This window comes from Chaetomium tenue (assembly GCF_020726465.1).
Source record: "Chaetomium tenue strain MPI-SDFR-AT-0079 chromosome Unknown F5144scaffold_2, whole genome shotgun sequence".
NCBI lineage: Eukaryota > Fungi > Ascomycota > Sordariomycetes > Sordariales > Chaetomiaceae > Chaetomium > Chaetomium tenue.
In genome coordinates this window covers 4646549-4665797 of record NW_027117330.1, presented here as the reverse complement: position 1 = coordinate 4665797, position 19249 = coordinate 4646549, and the positions used below count along the sequence as shown (strand labels likewise).

At 56.5% G+C, this 19249-nt stretch overlaps 6 protein-coding genes across 6 annotated transcripts; 3 read left to right on the top strand and 3 right to left on the bottom strand.

The window, feature by feature from the left end:
* Positions 1 to 573: 573 nt before the first annotated feature.
* F5144DRAFT_590895 (aminotransferase) lies at positions 574 to 2374 on the top strand (the record flags this gene model as incomplete). The annotated part of the gene is made up of 3 exons (XM_066790203.1): positions 574 to 672; positions 1105 to 2121; positions 2204 to 2374. The coding sequence occupies 3 exons, from the start codon at positions 574 to 576 to the stop codon at positions 2372 to 2374; spliced, it is 1287 nt and encodes a 428-aa protein (XP_066647242.1).
* A 2181-nt stretch (positions 2375 to 4555) lies between these two features.
* On the bottom strand, positions 4556 to 7753 carry F5144DRAFT_643191 (uncharacterized protein; the record flags this gene model as incomplete). Its single annotated transcript, XM_066792810.1, has 7 exons — positions 4556 to 4618; positions 4670 to 4741; positions 4889 to 5202; positions 5518 to 5740; positions 6343 to 6529; positions 6699 to 7064; positions 7140 to 7753. 7 exons carry the CDS (start codon positions 7751 to 7753, stop codon positions 4556 to 4558), a joined length of 1839 nt encoding a protein of 612 aa, XP_066647241.1.
* Positions 7754 to 8474: 721 nt separating this feature from the next.
* F5144DRAFT_600292 (AhpC/TSA antioxidant enzyme-domain-containing protein) lies at positions 8475 to 9702 on the bottom strand (the record flags this gene model as incomplete). The annotated part of the gene is made up of 2 exons (XM_066791066.1): positions 8475 to 9224; positions 9307 to 9702. 2 exons carry the CDS (start codon positions 9700 to 9702, stop codon positions 8475 to 8477), a joined length of 1146 nt encoding a protein of 381 aa, XP_066647240.1.
* A 4278-nt stretch (positions 9703 to 13980) lies between these two features.
* F5144DRAFT_144339 (uncharacterized protein) lies at positions 13981 to 14684 on the bottom strand. The gene is made up of 2 exons (XM_066782413.1): positions 14605 to 14684; positions 13981 to 14450 (listed from the first exon to the last, which is right to left on the bottom strand). Exon 2 carries the CDS (start codon positions 14418 to 14420, stop codon positions 14109 to 14111), a length of 312 nt encoding a protein of 103 aa, XP_066647239.1. The 5' UTR covers positions 14421 to 14450; positions 14605 to 14684; the 3' UTR covers positions 13981 to 14108.
* Positions 14685 to 15121: 437 nt separating this feature from the next.
* On the top strand, positions 15122 to 16120 carry F5144DRAFT_600290 (anticodon-binding protein; the record flags this gene model as incomplete). Its single annotated transcript, XM_066791065.1, has 3 exons — positions 15122 to 15127; positions 15180 to 15423; positions 15480 to 16120. 3 exons carry the CDS (start codon positions 15122 to 15124, stop codon positions 16118 to 16120), a joined length of 891 nt encoding a protein of 296 aa, XP_066647238.1.
* A 1286-nt stretch (positions 16121 to 17406) lies between these two features.
* Positions 17407 to 18941, top strand: F5144DRAFT_643165 (t-SNARE; the record flags this gene model as incomplete). The annotated part of the gene is made up of 3 exons (XM_066792809.1): positions 17407 to 17463; positions 17624 to 18247; positions 18318 to 18941. The coding sequence occupies 3 exons, from the start codon at positions 17407 to 17409 to the stop codon at positions 18681 to 18683; spliced, it is 1047 nt and encodes a 348-aa protein (XP_066647237.1). The 3' UTR covers positions 18684 to 18941.
* Between the last annotated feature and the right edge of the window lie 308 nt (positions 18942 to 19249).

The window sequence follows — 19249 nt, the reverse complement described above, 5'->3', positions numbered from 1 at the left end:
CGCCGGTTACAGGCGGGCCAATTGATAAACTGTCTAGAAAGTTTGATCCTGGCTCTTGGAAGAGAAAGCGCAACGCTTTCCAGCGCGTTGTGTCGGGATTCAGTGGATCCTGAACACCATTGACATGATAAAATCAGCGATTGACCCGGTGGACAATCTGTCACGCGTCCGATGTTGCATCTCGAAGCCTCTGCAGGGACTCACCTGCGAACTCGGCCATTCTCAAACGACTCCACAACCTCGCGACTCGGCTTTTCCACATCTTTTCAGATGAAGCCACCAATCCCACCGCCTATGAGTCAAGAAGTACTGAAAATAGGATGCCATGTTCGCCATGCCAAAGAACAGTCAACGCCACTTCAAAGATAGATGGCTCGAGACTCCGTTTCTCGGAGGCGTGATGGGGTATCGACGTGGGGAGGATGAAGACCGATATCGAATAGTCACACATTGTATGCGGCAAACACAGTGCCAGCGCCCTTGCAGATAGTAAGGGAACATTCTTGGTATTCTTGTCATCATACGTGGTATGTAGGTCATTTATCTATTATTTCAGCAAATCAGACCGGCGAGATGGGTCACCGCCCACCCAAGAGCGGAAACCTCCGGCACAGGGAACCGGAATCTCGGTATTGCAGGTACAGAATCTCTGCACTTGTTTACCATGTACACGTACAGGCCCCTGCCAACTCCGCACGCCCTATCAACGACGAGGCTGGCCGTGCGGATAACTCTGGGGGCAACGAATTGACCAATCGGCCATGAGTCTTCAAAAGTTGAAGCCGACTGCCCTTGAAACCCACACCCCGGTACCTACTAGCAAGTTGTAGTCACTTGAGCTCTTAGACCGAGACTTAAAAAGTCTTGGTTCGCCCCCCTCGTGACTCCCCCCGAAACACTCACTTTCCTTCTCTTTGCCATCTTGCCCTTAAGAAGACTTTCTTTGTCTGGCACCACCACATCCTCACCATCCATAACCCAAGAGACAAGACGCGGCCACATCATCCACCCACCATGATCCCCCAAAACACTACGGCAGAGGATCTCACCTCGACCGCCATGGAGCACAAGATCGCCGAGCAGCCAGCTCTGGCTAACGGCAAGACCAACGGGCACAGCAACGGCGCCACGGGCCACATCAACGGCAACGGCACCAGCACCCTCCCAGGTCTAGACGCCTCCAAGCTGACCATCACCCGGGCCGACCCCACGGCCCGCACCGTCCCGGACGAAGTAGCCGCCTGCTCCGGCAACGAGACCATCTGCACCGACCACATGATCACCGTCAGCTGGAACGCGGCCACAGGTTGGGCCACCCCGGAACTCAAGCCCTACGGCCCGCTCTCCCTCATGCCGACCGCCTCCGTCCTGCACTACGCCACGGAATGCTTCGAAGGGCTCAAAGCCTACCGCGGGCACGACGGCGGACTGCGCCTCTTCCGCCCGGACCTCAACGCCAAGCGCATGCTGATGTCCACGCTCCGCATCTCCCTCCCGGGCTTCCCCCCCGCCGAGCTCGAGAAGCTCATCCTCGCGCTCATGGCCGTCGACGGGCCCAAGTGGCTGCCGCGCGACCGGCCGGGCTCCTACCTGTACCTGCGCCCCGCCGTCATCGGCACCCAGCCCCAGCTCGGCGTCCAGGCCCCCAAGGAGGCCCTGCTCTTCATCACGGCGTCCTTCATGCCCCGCATGGATGCCCCCGCGGGGGGGATGCGGCTGCACACCAACCCGGAGGACATGATCCGCGCGTGGGTGGGCGGGTTTGGGTACGCCAAGGTCGGGGCCAACTATGGGCCGAGTTTGTTGGCCACGAACGAGGCGCGCTCGCGCGGGTTTGGGCAGATCCTGTGGTTGTATGGGCCCGAGGGGTTCTGTACCGAGGCGGGCGCGAGTAACTTCTTTGTGGTGTGGCGGACGAAGGAGGGCGGGTTGGAGATGGTCACGGCGCCGTTGGATGACAAGCTGATCCTGGATGGTGTGACGAGGAGGAGTGTGGTGGAGCTGGCGCGTGAGCGGTTGAAGGGCGAGGTGGAGGTGGTGGAGCGGAAGTATACCATTGATGAGGTGATTGAGGCGGATAAGGAGGGCAGGTTGGTCGAGTCGTTTGCGGCTGGCACAGCGGTAGGTTCCCTCTCTCTCTCTTCGCTTTCATATTTACCATGTTTCACATTGGAGCTGTTGACTGACATTCACACCTTTTTAGTTCTTCATCTGCCCCGTCTCGCAGATCCGCCACCGCGAGCACGACGTCCACATCCCCATGGCCAAGGGCGAGAGCGGCCAGTATACGGCCAAGATCAAGGGCTGGATGACCGACATCATGTACGGCAACGAGCAGCACCCGTGGGGCGTCGTCGTCGAGGAGAAGCAGTAAATTCGAATTTGGGGGTATTTCTTTCTTGCATTGCTTAGAGTCAGTGCCGCGCTGTGTGCGGCCAAAAGTGGCTTTTTAAGAGAGGCGTTTGGGGCGGGCGGGCGGTTGAGCATGTCATGAATTAGCGGCATACAGGCTTAGAGTTGGTAGACATATCAACATGCGATACAGGTGCATTTTTCGGGAGTGAGAAAGTCACAATTATTAACACCAGGGTATCTCTCTCTACATGAACCACCTTTAGGGGAGAAAGAGCGCACACGACTGCTCCAACCGCTGCGTAGTCCGGTTACATAAAAGTAGCTGCCCCTCCCCGCTGTCAACTCACAGGTTTGCTCTCTGCCTCGCTTCGGGTCTATTGGTCTCCTAGCTGCCCAATCCCCGTGTCGGCATCCCGATTCATCGGGATGCAGATGCCGGGCCGCGCATGTTTCTTCCCCGGGCCGGAATCCCCCTTAATTCGTTCGCGGTCCTCCCCCCGCCCTATGACTTTCCATCTTTTAAGGTACATACATAGTTGGGCCTTGAGACGGGCACACCGGGACGCTTCTTCGTTTTGCACCAGCCCACACTCCCACAACCCAACCCTAAACGATACCTCCCCGAGAGTCAGTCACAGGTAGTAGGGGAGAGGCAGAAGAGCAGGGAGGTGCAAGTGCTTCAAAAGGTATTTCTACCTAGTACGGCCCTGCCCGGTGAAGAGCTAACGCGGATGCCCCGATTCAGGAAAAGCACTTGTCTCAGAGACGCACGCGTCACCGCCCCAGCTCGGTGAATAGCCCGTCCGCCCCGTCCTCCGATCTTCCGAGCCTCGACCAGCACTCGACCCAGCCGTCAGGGCTAGTGAGGACGCCAGCGGTACGATCTCCAGACACCAGAAGAATGTCTCAGGGTGAGGCTGTCCCTGCTCCTCAGCGGGCTCACGAGCAAGAATACGAGGTCATGCTCCTCCATCCGATCGAAGCGGTGGACCGGGATAGGAGGATTACATGGAAAGCCAAATCCCCCTTTGTACAGGCATGTGTAAGAATCGACGGAGTGGACGTCTCGGTTGAAGAACTTAGAAAGGAAGGGGGTTCTGCGATAATCCCGGCAGGGAAAAGCGTCATGGTGATTCGCATGGAGGCTAGGGTTGAGGAACTGTAAACAACTAGTTCGCTTACGAAAGGGATCACTGTCTCGTGATTACAAGGCGACTAGTATCTAGACAGTGTGATGTTGGTTGGGTATTTGATGGACGGTAAACTAGTCTCTACAAAAATGAGGTTACAGACCTTTTCCGACTAGGTGTTGGGGATTTGGGGACTTAGAAATAGGCGTGATATTGACAGCGGCGTCTCGAAGCGAGCCGAGACATCTCGGCCGACAGACCATTTATTGAGGTACAACAAGAGCAATTGATAGAGCCAGGCCACCTATTAACAACAAAGTGCGGGGTGGAAGCAGAGTCCATATACGAGCCAGCCCTACAATTCTTCAACCTTCACTTCCATACGAAGCACTTGGACCTTTTTGCCCGCTGGGACAATCACCGACTGCCCTTCTTTCCGTAGGGTTTCCAGCGGAATTTCCTCTCCGTCGATCTTTATCCATGTATGAGCAAAAGGTGATGCCGGTTTCCATAATAATTTCCAGTCCCTATCCGCCGCTGGCAACGAGCCGAACACGATAGCTTCGTATTGTCCAGATCGCGCAACATCGCCGGTCTGAAGAGTCAGAATATATCCTGTCTCCCGGTGGATAGCGGAATAGAATAGGTACATACGGTATCCATTCTTAGCACCTTTAGAAAAGAATGATTTCGTTATGGAGGGCCGAGTACAAGACGAACGTGAATATCCCTTGCAAAGTTGGGACAGTCTGCTTGACTTAGACTGCCCTCGCGGCCATTCAAGCGGGGGCACTCCCAGGCTGCGTTGGGCTGAGTACGGGACGGATCAATGAATAGACGGGCCGCTCAGGTGATGGGCCTCAAACTGTGATCGGTCCAAAGAACTAACACATGAGGGGCAACAGCTGTGGTCCACATTCATGATTGGGCTTAGGTCAACATGGCGCTGTACATCATTTTAAGCAACTTCTCTCAAGTCATGGTAAGAAAGAAGCAAGTTGAATAAAATCCCAGCACACACAAACAGCCCCAAATTCTACCAAATGGCCAGCCCAGCTTCCCTGCCAACTTCACGGCTCGTCGATGGACTGAAAGAAAGTGTGTAAATCGGGCAGCGTAGCCTTCCTAAAATCCTGCTCCTTAGTTAGCAACCCACCACTCCTTAACATCATTTCCCAACTCACCTTCTCAATATCTTTCATCACCCCCACTGCCTCCTCCCCAATTTCAACCACCTCCTCCTCAGCCTCCGCAATCTCCCTCTCAATCGCCTCCCTAAACCGCTTCACCATCACCTCCCCTTCATCACCCCTATCCACCCCACCAGCGCCCCCTCCACCTCCCCCCTTCCCTCCCCAAGAAACACCAACAAACGACACAACCCCCTTCAACAACTCCTTCACCTCCCCCTCCGCAGCAGTCCACTCCGCCCACAACCCGGCCACCTCCGTCTCAAACACGCTCACCTGCGCCTCCGCGCGGGCGACCAGCTCGCCCACGGCATCTTCCTCGCTGCGCAGCACCCCATCAGCACCGCGCTGCTGCGAGCGGATGCGAAACTTGTCCAGCGGCTGGGCCAGCTTCTTGATGCGCACCTCCGTCTCGTCGAGGAAGGCCGCGTCGGCGCCCCCGTCCGTGAGCGACCGCGTCAGCTGACGTGTGAGGTCGGCGTGCGTCTGGGCCAGTCGCAGCGTGGCGCTCTTGTGCAGCGTCGTGGCTGTTTGGAGGTAGTGCTCTGCTCGTTTCGTGTGCCGGGTGCGGCGTCAGGGGTTAGTTTGGGCTTGGGGGTCTGGTTGCTGGGGAAACGGGGGGGAAGGGAGCTGGGGGTGCCGGGGAGGGGGGGGGTAGAACCTTTAAGTTGCTGAATTAGATCGTCTGCGCTTGGGGAGGGGGAGCGAGCCGGGACTCTTGAGGCGGTGGTAGTGACGTGGTTTGGTTTGATGGCGGTTGCTGGCTTGTCTTGGAAGGCGGCCTCGATGCGTCGGAAAAAGGGGGCAACGGAAGGCTTAGAAGGCGGTTTCTTGGCTGCCACATCTTCTGCCGGCGATATAGGTGTGGGCTTTTTGGGCAGTGGGGCGAGGCGTTCCCGGAGAGACTGGACTGTATTTTGCGTTTGTTGTGCCTTGTGGTCGATAGATGACGAGGAGGACGGGACGTTGTCGGTACTGCTTGGGTTTGTCGGCTTGGGGGAGGGGAGATGATCCGAGCCCCGCCGTTCCTGGGACTTGACACTTCGAGATCTTGTCACTCGAAGTCTCTTAGCCCATGGCTCTTCCAGGGGCGGTCTATCGATTGGTGGACGCATGGTAAAAGTATGTTGTGGGGGGTGAGAGTGCTAGTTTGCCCTCTAACCCATGCTAAGCGCTGATGTGTTGTAATCGAGAGGAGTTCGGAACGATAACGAATTCATAAACGATAGATAGAATGGGTTTTCACCTCGATTGTCAAAGTTTGTCAGGGATTTCCATGTGGCTGAGTTGGTTGCCTGATTTCCATAGAGGAAGGCGCGACGAAGTCCAAGGGCAAGTTGCCCTACCTCTCTTGTAAGCCATCACACCACTCCACATTGAAGGCCTTCCAAGTTAGGTGCTAGAATACTTCTTCATCAAATGGCGTCTGCATTGTTGAAAATAGTTGAACGGATCTGTTTTTCCCTTCTTCGATGGGTTTTGTGACTCTAATTTTGATGGCGGAGCTCTGGAAGACGGTGTATTTGTGCCATCGTTTTCAACGTGAACATCTGACCCTTCTTGGGAAGCAGATTTCAGGAGTGCCCCCAAGGCGACGCTGGCGGGTGCTACTCAGGGATTGACATCGGTCTCGGCCCCTTCGGTCGCGGCTTCTTTGGAGGCGATACATCAATAATCCTAGGCTTTGGAGGTAAACTAGCCTCTGTGGCCTCGGGTTCTGCTACCGCTGCTGCAGGGGGTGGGGGCGGTGCCGGCGGGGTGCGAGGAGGAGGCTTGCATGTAAGGTCGTCAGGAGGATCTGGGGGATGTGAACCAGAGTTGGAGCTCTGAGAAGCAGCAGAGACCTGATTTAAACTGGATGTGCCAGACTCCACCGTAGGAGGAGGAGGATAGGGGGCCGAGACAGGAGTAAAAGCCTGCACAGGATGTGGATAAAATGGACGTGAAGAAGGAGGAGCCCAGGGTCTGGAGACCAGTCAGTATATTTCCTAAGCAACTACTCCCATCTCTGGTGCACACGAACCTCGAATATCTTGCAACGCCACTCCAGCCACTAGAAGACGAGGATGGGTTACAAGAGACTGCGCCCGAGCTGCTGCTGCCGCCATTGTTGCCATTGCCAACACCACCACTGCCGATGTAGCTTCCGCTGCTTCCACCGTTGCTACCCTCTTCTCTAGAGGAACCGCTTCTCAGATCGTACAAGAATACCACGATCAACCCTATGACGATTCCGAGGGGTATCAATTGAGCGGCGGTCGTTACTTGGTTGACGGCGGCCGAGATTCCGTTCCATTGAATGGTTAGTTCAATGGCGGCGACGAGAATACTTGCAACTATCAGACCGCCGAACGTTTCAACCTCTTTCAATATGCGAATTCGAGATCGACTATCACTGTTAGTTTAAGAAACAATACAAAAGAAGACAGCCATGCCATACTTAGCTCTCCTTTGCCGCCTCGACTTCTTTTTCCTGATAAGTCCCGCCTTCATCGCGCCAATAACCACCCCCCCAGCGAGCAGCGCTAACATCAGAAGAACGTTCATGGCCCGGAACCCGCCGCTATGCATCTCGACCGGCCCGAAAGCAAAGCCGACCTGTTGCGGTAGTTCACACGGGCAACACCCGCCCTGGTCTCTCAAATTTCGGTTGATCGATTCAGAGTCGACACCAGCTCCCCAGAACCACATGTGCAAGCTGATGACCACAAGAACGAAGAGACAGCGAGCAGCTGCAATAAAGCCAAATCTGCCACGTTGTGTGCCGAGCCCAAGGTCTGGGCGGATCCACGCGACTAGATCCGTGGTGTGGCGGGGAACGAGAAGATAGACCGTGGTCGAGATAAGTAGCAGGGCGATGTACACCTCGGCAGCAAAGAGATACCCACCCGAAGCCGCCATGGCCAAGCCCAGAAAGACGGCATAGGCGAGGACCAACTCGGCAGCCCGGGGAACTTGGGCGTGATGTTCGTGACACCGCTCTCCGATGAGAACAAAAAACCAGAGGAGGTAGAACGAGACGCGGATGCCCATGCCGTAGAGGTCGGGAGTGCCTGGGATGGCGCATACGGGTGGCATTTTAGCTACTTTCACATTGTCTTCTTGGCGTCGAAGGGGCTTTACAAGAGGATGGCTGAGAAAGAGACGATGAAACTGGGATGAGAAGGGTTATGGTACTAAAAAGCAGTCATTACCATGTGCCAGCACCACCTCTTACCAAAGCGGAACATGGTATGCGTTGCACTGGCGAAACAACCCGAAGGTTTAACGAGCAAACACCCAGGTATCACTTACTACGACATGTTGTTCACACCTTAAACCGCACGACCAACACTCGGTTATCCGCCGTCGGCAACCCATCAAGAGGCTGGGCTCATCTCCGCGGATCTGCGGCAGATATCGCAGACCAACTTGCTTGCAGTAGTTTGCAGGACGGAGTTGCTGTGTCCCTTCCTTAGCATCTAGATACGGCCCACGTAGCTGATTGTTGAGATTAACGCGCACCTGTACGACCGTGGCCGCCGCGACGCAACCATCTAAGTCGTCACAGCAGAGCGACAGGGCAAAGTTCCCGTACGTTATACAACAGTCAAGCCACTGGGGAGCACTAACATGCATGGGCGGAGACATCCCCGCTCACCTCAGAACTGTAGAGAGAAGACGGTATCATTTACATCTAATCATAAACACAATGCCCACGCTCCAAACACCATACCAAGAAACCAATTAAAACATAGCTCATGACGGAGACCTCTCATCTCCCCCCTCCCCCCCCCCCAAGCCCTTCTTACCTGACGGCTTATAGCAACGCCCCCGACTCACCGACCTCCTTACTCGTCCGCCCCGCCACACTCACCCCCGTCCCCTTCCTCTCCCTCACAGCCCGCTCCCACCGCTCCTTATCCCCCACGGGCCGCCCATCCCCATCCAGCCCCAACACCTCCATCAGCTCCGGCACCTCAGCATGATCCCGGGTATTCTTCATGCGATGGCACCACGTAACAACCTTATCCTCCCCCTCCGCATCCGGCTCCCCCTTGCCATCCAAACTCGTCTCCGACCTGCCCCCCTTCCCCTCCCCCTCACCACCACCATCCTCAGCAGCAGCCCACGCCTTCGGCGGCTCGACCCCCACCGGCGTCGACGCCACCACCACCCGCCTCCTCCCGCCCTCCCCACTCTCCACCTCCACGGGCTCAAACAAAAACTCGCCCCCCACTTGCTTCCCATCCCCCCCCTTCAACGCCAGCCCCTTCCCAATCTGCTTCAGCCCCTGCACCACACTGATCGCGCTGCTCTTGAGCAGATGCGTCTTCATATACGCGGGGCGGGCGCCCAGCGCCAGCGTGCGCACCATGCCCAGCTCGGCGTACAGCCGCCGCGTGGGGTCCGCGTAGATGGGGAAGGGGCAGGCCGCCGCGTCGGCGTACATGTTGATGAGGGCCGGGTCGCCGCAGCCGATCACGCAGATGAAGGTGGAGTGGGGGAGCGCGAGGAGGGAAGGGGGGGTGATGGATTCGGAGAGCGTGCGCAGGTATTGTTGGCAGTTCTGTGTTGGAGGGGGGAGGGGTTAGTATTCTCTTTTTGCTGCTGCTTTTTCTAGGGGGAGGGGGGATCGGGGGGTGGCTTACACCGCAGTAAAAGTGCCGAATAAAGATGATCAGGACTCGTCGCGCGGTGTGGCGGCCGGTGTACAAACTCCGGAAGGTGTGGGATTTGCCATCGCGGTCCAGCACCGTGTAGTTGTCGATTTTGCGGATGGTTTCTAGAGTGGGGAGGTCGTGGTTGGTTTCGACCGAGCCTTCAAAGTCGAGGGGGTTGACGCCGTCATCGCCTGTAATTGCTGCGGCCTCCAACTTTGCTGCTGTATCTGGAGCGGGCGCTGACGACGCCGGTTTCGTGGCCCGGGGCGGGGATGTCGGCTGCCCCGCTGCAACTGGCTTTCTCTCGATACTCCGCTTGGCCGGCGAGTCGGTGCCGTTCTGCTTGGGGGCGGCGGCCGCTGGGACAGCTTCCGGTGATGCCATCTTGAAAAATAGAGGAAATAAATTCCCAATAAATTATAAGGGCGGTAAATTAAAGAACACCCCAAAAATATGAGGGGTTAGCTCAAGGGTGGTGGTGTCAAGAAATATCTGGGACTGATGAGGTGGGTTGTAGAGAGCAGAGTTGTTGCAGTCGAGTGGCAACCTCAGTATTTATTTGGTACAGGTACTTATGGGGATGGGATCGAATAGTTCCAGGGTGCCAAGCTGGCTTCTAGGGCGAGAATTCAGTTGGTTCAGGAAGGAACACGAGAGTGGCAAGCAGTTGGGCAGCAATATTGGTTAGCTGGAAAGGTGAAGAGGGACAGCAGAACAAAAGAAGCAAGTGAGGCGAAACGGGGACCGTCTATTTCAAGGAGAAAGAGGCTTAGTCTGGCCAGCTGCGAGCCTGGATTCAAGATCTCGGAATGCAACTTCGCGCTTAGACACCAGTGACGACTGCCCTCAGGCGTTAGGAGTGGTGCCCCGCCAAGAGTTAAACTGCTTGTGTTTCATCCGTTGGCTTAGATCGAGTGGTGGATTGAAGCGCCCCGTGGATCCCGCGCGTCCTGTGGGTACAATTTGGCATTACTATTCGATCAAGAGTTAGCCGCCGCTGGGAGCACATGGACGAAGGCATGGCGGAAACGGGGAGTCACCCCTGACATCTGAAACATCTATGCACCGCGGCGAACTCCCGGTGAAAGAACGAATGTCTGTTGCTTTTCTGCCTGTGTTTGTCTGCGTGCTAATCATTTTGAGAAAGCCAACAACTGCCTTAGAAAATGAGTGGCTAAAGGCAGTTGGATCATACAAGAGCCCTAAGCTGGGCTCCCGTTTTGCTGTGAAGTGAACGCTTGCCTCGGCCTAAAATGAGCGGCTTCTTCCCCTTTCCCTCCATTCTCTGCTAAGCCTGTCCTCCGACCTCCCGGGGGCAGAACAGAATGGCCGTTCCCACCAAATGCCGGTGGCTGCTCCGTCGACTGCCCCCAAACAGCTCAGTGAGCTATTCCTTCTCAATTGTCCTGGTATACATGCCGACCTAAGAGTTCCCAGCAACCTGGCTTGCAGTCACAACTGACAAGGCTGATCGAGCTCTTCGTGCGAGCGGTGTCAAGCGTGATGGCTTGGCCAACGCAGGGCAATAATCTGCGGCGGACGGCTCAAGGGCGAGTACCCGGCCGGTTGAGAGGGTGTGCTTTTGGAAAGCATCTACCCAACTCTTCCTGGGCTGCGAGTTCTGTGATGAGCCCGAGGTCGCGTGCTCGACGGCGTCCGGAGAGTGGAGGCGGGTAGGTAGGCTGCTGCTCCTAGGATTCAGTGCGGTACCTGTGTCTGTCCTTGGTTTGCATAGAAGTAAACCACCAACGATTCCATTTCAACTCTCAGTCGAACCCAGATCCGATTTGACTGGCAAAAGCGGTGCTGACGCTCTTCTCGTCATCGTCAAAGCGCCGTCCATATCCGTTGCCGGCCCCCATGCGGCCACCGCTCTCGACGTACTGCTTAAGACGATCGCTCTGGCTGTAAGAGGTCGGCCTCGCCGCGCCAATCGCCTCGCTAAGGCCGGCGCCGAGACTGGCCCCCCCTTGACCGACGCCCTTGGCACCAATGACACTGGCGCTGGCGTCGGTGAATTCGCTGTTGGCAACGCTCTCGCCCGCGATGCTTTCGGCACCGCGACCGCGGCTCTTCGCGCCGGGGCGGCCACCTGCGCTCACACCCGGCAAGCCCGGCCACTGCTCGGGGTGGAAGTTCGAGAACATGTGCGGATAGGCGGAGCTTAGCCCGGCGCCGCCGAGGGCAGAGCTGTGGATGGACGACACGTCATCTGGAATGAACGAGAGCATCGACCCCGTCTCATAATCCCTGGTCGAGCCGTTCGCGCCACCATGCCGGCCGTTGGGATAGCCGCTCGCAACATGCTGAGCTTGTTGGGGGTACCGGGGAGGGCGGAAGGCAGTTTTGGGTCGGCTGAACTGCAGCAGAGACGTCTGCAGGTTGGTAAGAGGACCCTCGACTAGGCACTTGCAATCCTTGAAATGGACGAGGAGATGGTGCCACAGCTCGTGTTTGGAGAGAACCTTGGGGTTTCCGATGATGACCAGACCGTACTTGGCGCGAGTGAGCGCGACGTTGAGACGGCGGGGATCCGACAGGAAACCGATGCCCTGGTTATCGTTGGAACGGACACAGGACAGCACGATGAAATCCTTCTCACGGCCCTGGAACGCGTCCACAGATGCAACCTCGACCTCCTTGTATGTTTCCTTCTTGAAAGTGCCGGTATTCTGCATGGTGCTGACAATGTAGCTCCGCTGGCCTTCGTACGGAGTGATGACACCGATGTCGAGGGCCTTCACGCCGGCCTTCAAGAAACGTGTGACGATCTTCTCGACGTTGGCAGCCTCGGTACGGTTGAGGTAAGACGTGCCAGATGCCGAGATTTCTTCGTTGCCGAGGTTTGACCAGAACATCATGGGCGTATCGGCAACCGGCCAGGGGAAGTCTACATCCGTCCTGAGCCGCTCGCTGACCGTGACGCCGTTCTGAAGTGAGCCATCGTAAAACATGTTGGATGGGAACTTCGAGAGGCAGGGGTGCATTCGGTATTGCACGTTCAGCCGGATGGGTGTCAGGTTCAGCTTCACCAGCCTCTCGAACAGAGACTGATTTAGACCAGCTTTGGCCGCCTTCTTGTTCATGATGACGGGGCCAAGCTGCTTGTGATCGCCTACCAGTACCACCTGCTTGCAGCCCAGGACGAGCGGGATCATGCATTCTGGCTCAGCAGACTGCGTTGACTCGTCAATGAGGACGTTCCGGAACTTCATCTTGGAAAGCCTCGGGTCGCCAGCGCCCACGCAGGTGCAGCATACGACATCCGCGTTGTTAAGGATCTCGCGCTCGGCAGCACGAGTCAGCTGCTTGAACTTCTTTTCATCCTGGGACGACAGTTCGCCTTGGTCGGCCTTTAGGCGCGCAAGTTTGGTGAGCTCCGTGTTGGAATCGTTCATGCGGACCTGTTCGTGAAGGGCCAAGAAACTGACGGACGACTCGACATCTTCGCGCGACTTGGCCGTCAACCGGACCACCTTCAAGCCGGTGCGGTGGATGCGCTCGCACAGCTGGTCAACCGCGACGTTGGATGGCGCACATACCAAGACCTGGCTGTTATTGATCTTGGCCAGATGGTAGATGATGGTCGCCGACGTGACGGTCTTGCCAGTGCCCGGAGGGCCTTGGATTAGGCTGAGCGGGTTCGAAAGCACCGTCTTGATGGCCGTGATCTGGCTGTGGTTCAGTTCCGGTAGGCCCGCGACGTGGAACTTCTTAGGCATCTGCGTCTTCATCGGAGCCACTGCGACCTCGTGCCCCAGCAGTTTGTGGAAGATGTAGCCAGAGAGACTCATCTCGTCCACGGCAAACGTCTTCATAGCGAACTGCATCCGGTCGTACGACGTGGCTTTCCAGACGTAATCGGCCGAAAAGTTCGTGGCGACGTCGGTGGGGACCGACTTGTCGTTGCCCGATTTCCGCAACTCGAGTGTGACCTCGTCCGACTGGTTGTTGGGGATCTTGATCACATAGCCCACACCTTCCCACGGGGTACGGAGATCGCCCTTGTACTTGAGCCTCATCTCGTCGCCCACGGCTAGCTTGACGTCGCCCGACTCGATCTTGGGCAAGATGAAGCTAGCCACATTCTTGTTGTTGAGCCCGACATCCCAGCGAACCTGCAAATTGTCCTCGGACTGCGCCTCTTTGAGCTTCTTGTCATAGTCCGATTCCATCTTGACGAGTGGGCCGAAGATGTTCTGGTAATGGTAGGGGTCGTCGTATTTCAGCAGCACGGGGTGCGGATCGTCGTCGACCCCGGCGCTCTTTTCCAAGTCAGCCACGGTGGCGCCCGGGGTTTCCTTCCACATCTCCTCCAGTTTCGCGATCATCGGCGGGGTAAGATGCCTCGCTCGGAGCTGCTCAGTATCGGTAGGCGGCTGCACGAGCCAGTTCAAGAAGGACCGGTCTTCGATGAGCGGCTGCCATCTCGAGATATCCCAGCTCATGTCTTTGGTCGAGGTGCTTGCGGCACAGGGCTGGCGGCAAAGGAGAACCACGACAGTATCGGATTTCGCCGGAATGAAGCCAAGCATGAAAACATTTTTGGTTCCGCAGTTGTAGCACTCGAGAATCGTATCACCCAGCGAGGACTGTGGGTGAAGCTGAACTTCCTTATGACGGGCTCGAACAAGGTGGTTGACGATGTGGGAAGAGCTGGAGTTGCCGCGGGCACTGCAAAACCATTTGTTGCAGGCAAGGCATTTCACAACGCTGGCTGGGGAATGAATGCCGCAGTACCTAAAAGCATCTGTCAGCCAACTTCTTCTCCGTCTGGCCGAGCGGCATACTCACGCGCAAGCGTGGGCAGGGAGCTCCTTCTCTTCCTCCGGCGCGTTCAATTTGAGGCCCTTCATGCCATCGACGGGGACACTCGCCAAGCTCTCGTCATCATCGTCGAAGACCTCGGTCTCGTTGTCGTCGTCATCCTGGCGGCGTCTAGTGTTTCCTAGGCCGGTGCGGGCACCACGTCCTCCATAGTCGCCGTAGAGGAGGCCCTCGTCTGGGTCGATGTTCGAAAGCTCGTCGGAGCCGCCCGCTTTAATGGCGGCCGCGGAATCGGAAACGAGGTGGTTCCCAAGGTGGGTAAAAGCGCCCTCCATATCGGGGGGATAGCGGAGGGACAGTGGCGGCTATAAATGAGGAGGGATTGTCAGTCACTAAACCACGAGTGAAACATGTAGAAACATCGAATCGCGGGGCGTCGAGGTGCGCCGTGTTGACAGGGCAGTCCTGTGGCAGCGCAATCGGCGTGCAAGGGATAAAGGGGTGGCTGAAGGAACCTACAAGTCACCACTGTTGAAAACAAATTCGGTTGCAATGTAGGGCGGGCAATGCCGGCTCGGTATTTCGAATTAGGATTGAGAAAGCGGGCGTGGAAACTGTCACATCATCGCTGGTAGAAATATAAGCGGACACAAGCTCGCGTCTCGGTGAATACGTCGATTGTCCAGTCCGGATCTATTGTAAGGTAGGTGATGCGTTGGTGTTGCGCTCTTGATCTCCCGCTTCCTTGCCGCGTGCTGTGGGTTGCGATTTTTTGGCGGGCAGTGGCACTCCAGCAACGAGGAGTTGTTGCAAGTGGCGGGGCGGAGAAATCGCATGTCGGCTCGGCAAGGCAAGGAATGTGAGGTCTGTGCTCTCGACTTTTTTTTAGCGGACCCCTCCACTGCAGCGGGCCCCACAGCTTAAGGTAGCGCTGAACTCCCCTGTTGTTCAGCCTCGCAGGGGAATTTTTGCGTCTTGTCTTGGACCCGGCCTTCTGGACTTCCTCTCTTTTTTTTGAGGCGCACCGAGGACAAAGATGATTGTGAGCGCTTTTACTATGGAACTAAGAAGATTAATGCTGACCCTCTCTTTAGCGCAAACAAGCACGTCAGAGGAGAGACTACCTCTACCGCCGAGCGGTACTCTTGCGAGATGCCGAAGTTGCTGAAAAGCGGGCGCAGCTGAGAGCGGCCCTTGCTTCGGGGAAGCCTTTGGCCCCAGAGATTGCGAACGACAAGCAGTTACGGCAGGACTACGACTACGATGCGTCTCGCGATGTTGCTGGTGACGACTCGCTCGACATTGACGACGAATACTCTGAGCTGTCGGGTGTCGTAGGTATGTGCTCAATGGCCGACTGGAACCTGCTGCCGGACAGCTGCTGACCGACGCAGATCCGAGAGTGCTGGTGACAACTTCACGAGACCCAAGCTCTAGGTTAATGTCTTTCTCCAAAGAGATACGGCTGCTCTTTCCGACCGGTATCCGGCTGAATCGCGGAAACCTCGTCCTCCCAGAACTCGTGCGGTCCGCCCAGAGCGAACGCCTCAGCGATGTTATTCTCCTCCACGAACACCGCGGCACACCAACAGCAATCACTATCAGCCACTTTCCCCATGGGCCGACCTTGATGGCGTCACTCCATAACGTGGTGCTGCGAGCGGATATCCCGCGGTCAATAAAAGGGACGGTCAGCGAGAGTTACCCCCACTTGATTTTTGAAAACTTCCAGACCCCGCTCGGCCGACGGATAGTCAAAGTCTTGAAGCACCTCTTCCCTCCGCGAGACGCGACCGCCAGCAAGACGGCCGGCAACAGGGTCATCACCTTCATGAATCAGGACGACTGCATCGAAGTACGCCATCATGTGTACGTGAGGACAAGTTACGACTCTGTCGAGCTGAGCGAAGTTGGCCCGCGATTCACCATGAGGCCATTCTCTATCACCATGGGCACCTTAGAAAACAAGGATGCGGACGTGGAGTGGCACCTCAGCCAATACACCCGTACAAGCCGGAAGAAGAATTATTTCTGAGGCAGGCAGAAGACCTTGACCATAGGGCATATCAGTATATGTCTCCCCAATATCAAGGGACCCGACAGTTAGGCAACAAGTCATCTCGCAAAACATGAGCTGAGCCGGCAAGCGTGCTATGCCCACCTCACCGCGATATCCTAGGTCCAGGAGCACGAAGAAAGGAGAAGGTCGGGGAAAGACGAACTTGCTATACTCAAAAGCGACATTCCGGCTCTTTGGTTTGGGGCGGTTTGTCGCTGTTTCGCTGTTCACCAAGTTAAGGTGGCGGTCATTCGAATTGAAGGGGCTCCGGCGGAGGATCTGTGGAAATCTAGGCGGCAGAGAACATGCCCCAGTGCTTTGACAGGAAAGATCTGCGGGCGTTCAGGCCAATAATACCCGGCAATGTCAGCAGTTCCGGTTCCGTTCTTGGGGGATCACTCGGAAATGGGGGCTGCATGGGATAAGAGCCGATATGTATGCGGTGAGGGATATCAAGAACCAACAAAATGAGACAGTCCAGCCGCAGTTCCAGTTGGTGCAAACCGGCGACAGGATTTCATTCTGCAGGTGCCCCGTTGGAGGAAAACCCCGGCACTGCCTCGCCGTTGAAGCCCACGCAAGCCAAGGCTGAGTTCAACACCGGAAGGCAAAACAGAAAGTGGAGACCTGCAGGTCCACTACCTCAGCCTCGTTACGTGACGCCATCATCTTGTTGAATGTTCTGTGGCTAAGCCCTTCTGTCGAGCGGGGAGCTAGAGGCGATTGGACCTGTTAGTTACACAATTTCGAGACCTTAATCAGATTTTTGGTGATCTGGGCGATTGTCTTGTTTGTCAACGGACTCGATGTATTCCTCGTGTTCTTTTTGCACAGCTGTGCAGCAGCAACTCTCTTTGTGCAGCAACTCGTTACAAAGTCAGATCTGATCCCTGCACGGTGGAGCCAAGAATACGGCCCAGTATCTGAACTCTGGCCGTGAGTGGATATAAACTGTGGAGTAAGCGTGTGGTGGAGACCAAACCTTGAACTTTCTTGGCACAGGCCGTCGACGGCCAGCCACAGTTGACCTCTCAGCAAGCCCGAGGGCGAAGCAGCTGCCTGCACCCCAGGAAAGCCAATTTCGCCAAAAAGGCTGGCCGCCCGCCTTATTCAACCTGTCTTCCTCCCGTCATTGTCGGACGAAAAAAAAAAAACCAGCCGCGCACTACCACAACTCTCAATCTTTCGCGGGCGCGCAAATAATTCGATTGTTACGAAACCGCAAAAGTCCAACCGAGCGAGGGCCATCCAATTGCGCGGCCATGTCATACAACCCTTACAACCAAGGGCCGGGCGCCGAGGCGGGCTATGGCCAGCCAGTGAGTGTTTCCCCGGGTCGCGCGGGATGCTTTGGAACTCGGACGATTGTTTCAACCCACCGAGAGCATGCGGCGACACCCCTGGATTGCGAATTGAATTTGGCCGCTGACTCGGGCTGCGTGACAGGAACAGCATGAAATGCATACCTATGGGCAACAGCCGTATGGCTCCCCTCAGCAATCATACGGCTCGCCCCAGCAACAATACGGCTCACCCCAACAGCAATATGGCTCACCCCAGCAGCAGTACGGATCGCCTTATCAAGAAGATCAGTATGGGTCGCCGCAACAAGAACAACAATACGGAGCACTCTCGCCGCAACAGGGCGGCGGCCACTTCCTCTCGCAAAACGACTTCTTGCAGCGCGTGTCGGCTATTCGCCAAGACATCCAGGGCCTGACGACCAGCATCAACAATATCGCGACCCTACACCAGCAAGCGCTCGCTAGCGGCGACGACGGGGCGCGGCAGCAGCTAGACGACCTAGTAGCGGCGACCCAGGTCAAGAACACGTCGATCCGCAGCCAGATCCAGCAGCTGAAGTCCGACACGGAGCGCACGACGGACAGCACCTTCGGGCTGAAGAAGCGGCAGTTCGAGAGCCTCAACTCCGACTTCAAGGACACGATCCAAAAGTATCTCGAGGAAGAGCAGCAGTACAAGCAGCGGTTCCGCGAGCAGATCGCCCGCCAGTACCGCATCGTCAACCCGGAGGCGACCGAGCAGGAGGTGCAGCAGGCGGCCGACGCCGACTGGGGCGATGAGGGCATCTTCCAGACCGCTGTACGTATTCACCCTCACCAATTGTGCCACCACAAAAACAACGACCGCTAACCTCACCCCCCTCCTCCAGCTCCGAACAAACCGCACCGGCCACGGCGCAACCGTGCTCGGCAACGTGCGCGCGCGCCACAACGACATGATCAAGATCGAGAAGTCGATCCTGCAGCTGCTCGAGCTGCTCGAGATCCTCAGCCAGCAGATCATTCAGCAGGACCCCATCATCAACGAGGTCGCCGCCAAGGCCGAGGACACGACCAAGCAGCTGGACAACGCCAACGTCCAGATCAAGAAGAGCACCACCAGCGCCCTCCGCGCCCGCAAGCTCAAGTGGTGGTGCCTCGGTATCTGCATCTTGATCGCTATCGTCATCGCCCTCGGCGTCGGGTTGGGCATTGCCATGAGACCCCCTAGCAACTCCGACTCCAACGCGCAATGAGCGGGTGGAAAGTTGGGCTCAATGAAGGGGGGAAGGGCAGGGGAGGGGTTGTCGTTATACCTGTGCGGGGTGGGTGGGAGAGGGACAGGCAAAGGCAACGAGTGGGAGACGGTGTGGGAGATGGAGCAATGCGTAATGGAAAGCGAAGCCTAGATTAGGATGAGGGTTCTTTGGGTGGTTGATTCATGTCGGTGTTTTTTTGTCTTGACGTGGTATATTTCTCTGATGAGTTGAGTTAGGCGGAGAGCTTCCGGTACAACGTAGCGGTGGCTGTGCGAACCACGCACCTGCACATGCTTGGCTCGGTACAAAACCTGGGCAGGTGGTGCGTTATGTTAGTTTTACGTGTGGGAAGGGAATGGGGATTTGGCCTGAAGAAGTATTTGTGGTATTACGTACGGCCGTTAACTACCTAGCGTACATGTGTATTCGACACTCAGTAATGATTTCCCTTCATAACGATCGTTTTAGAATACATTGGTGGCTTTTGACTCACTTCGAGAGGGGGAAGCTTGGGTGTACGACATAGGTCGCAGTGGGGGTTAGAGCACATATCGGTTGTCTCG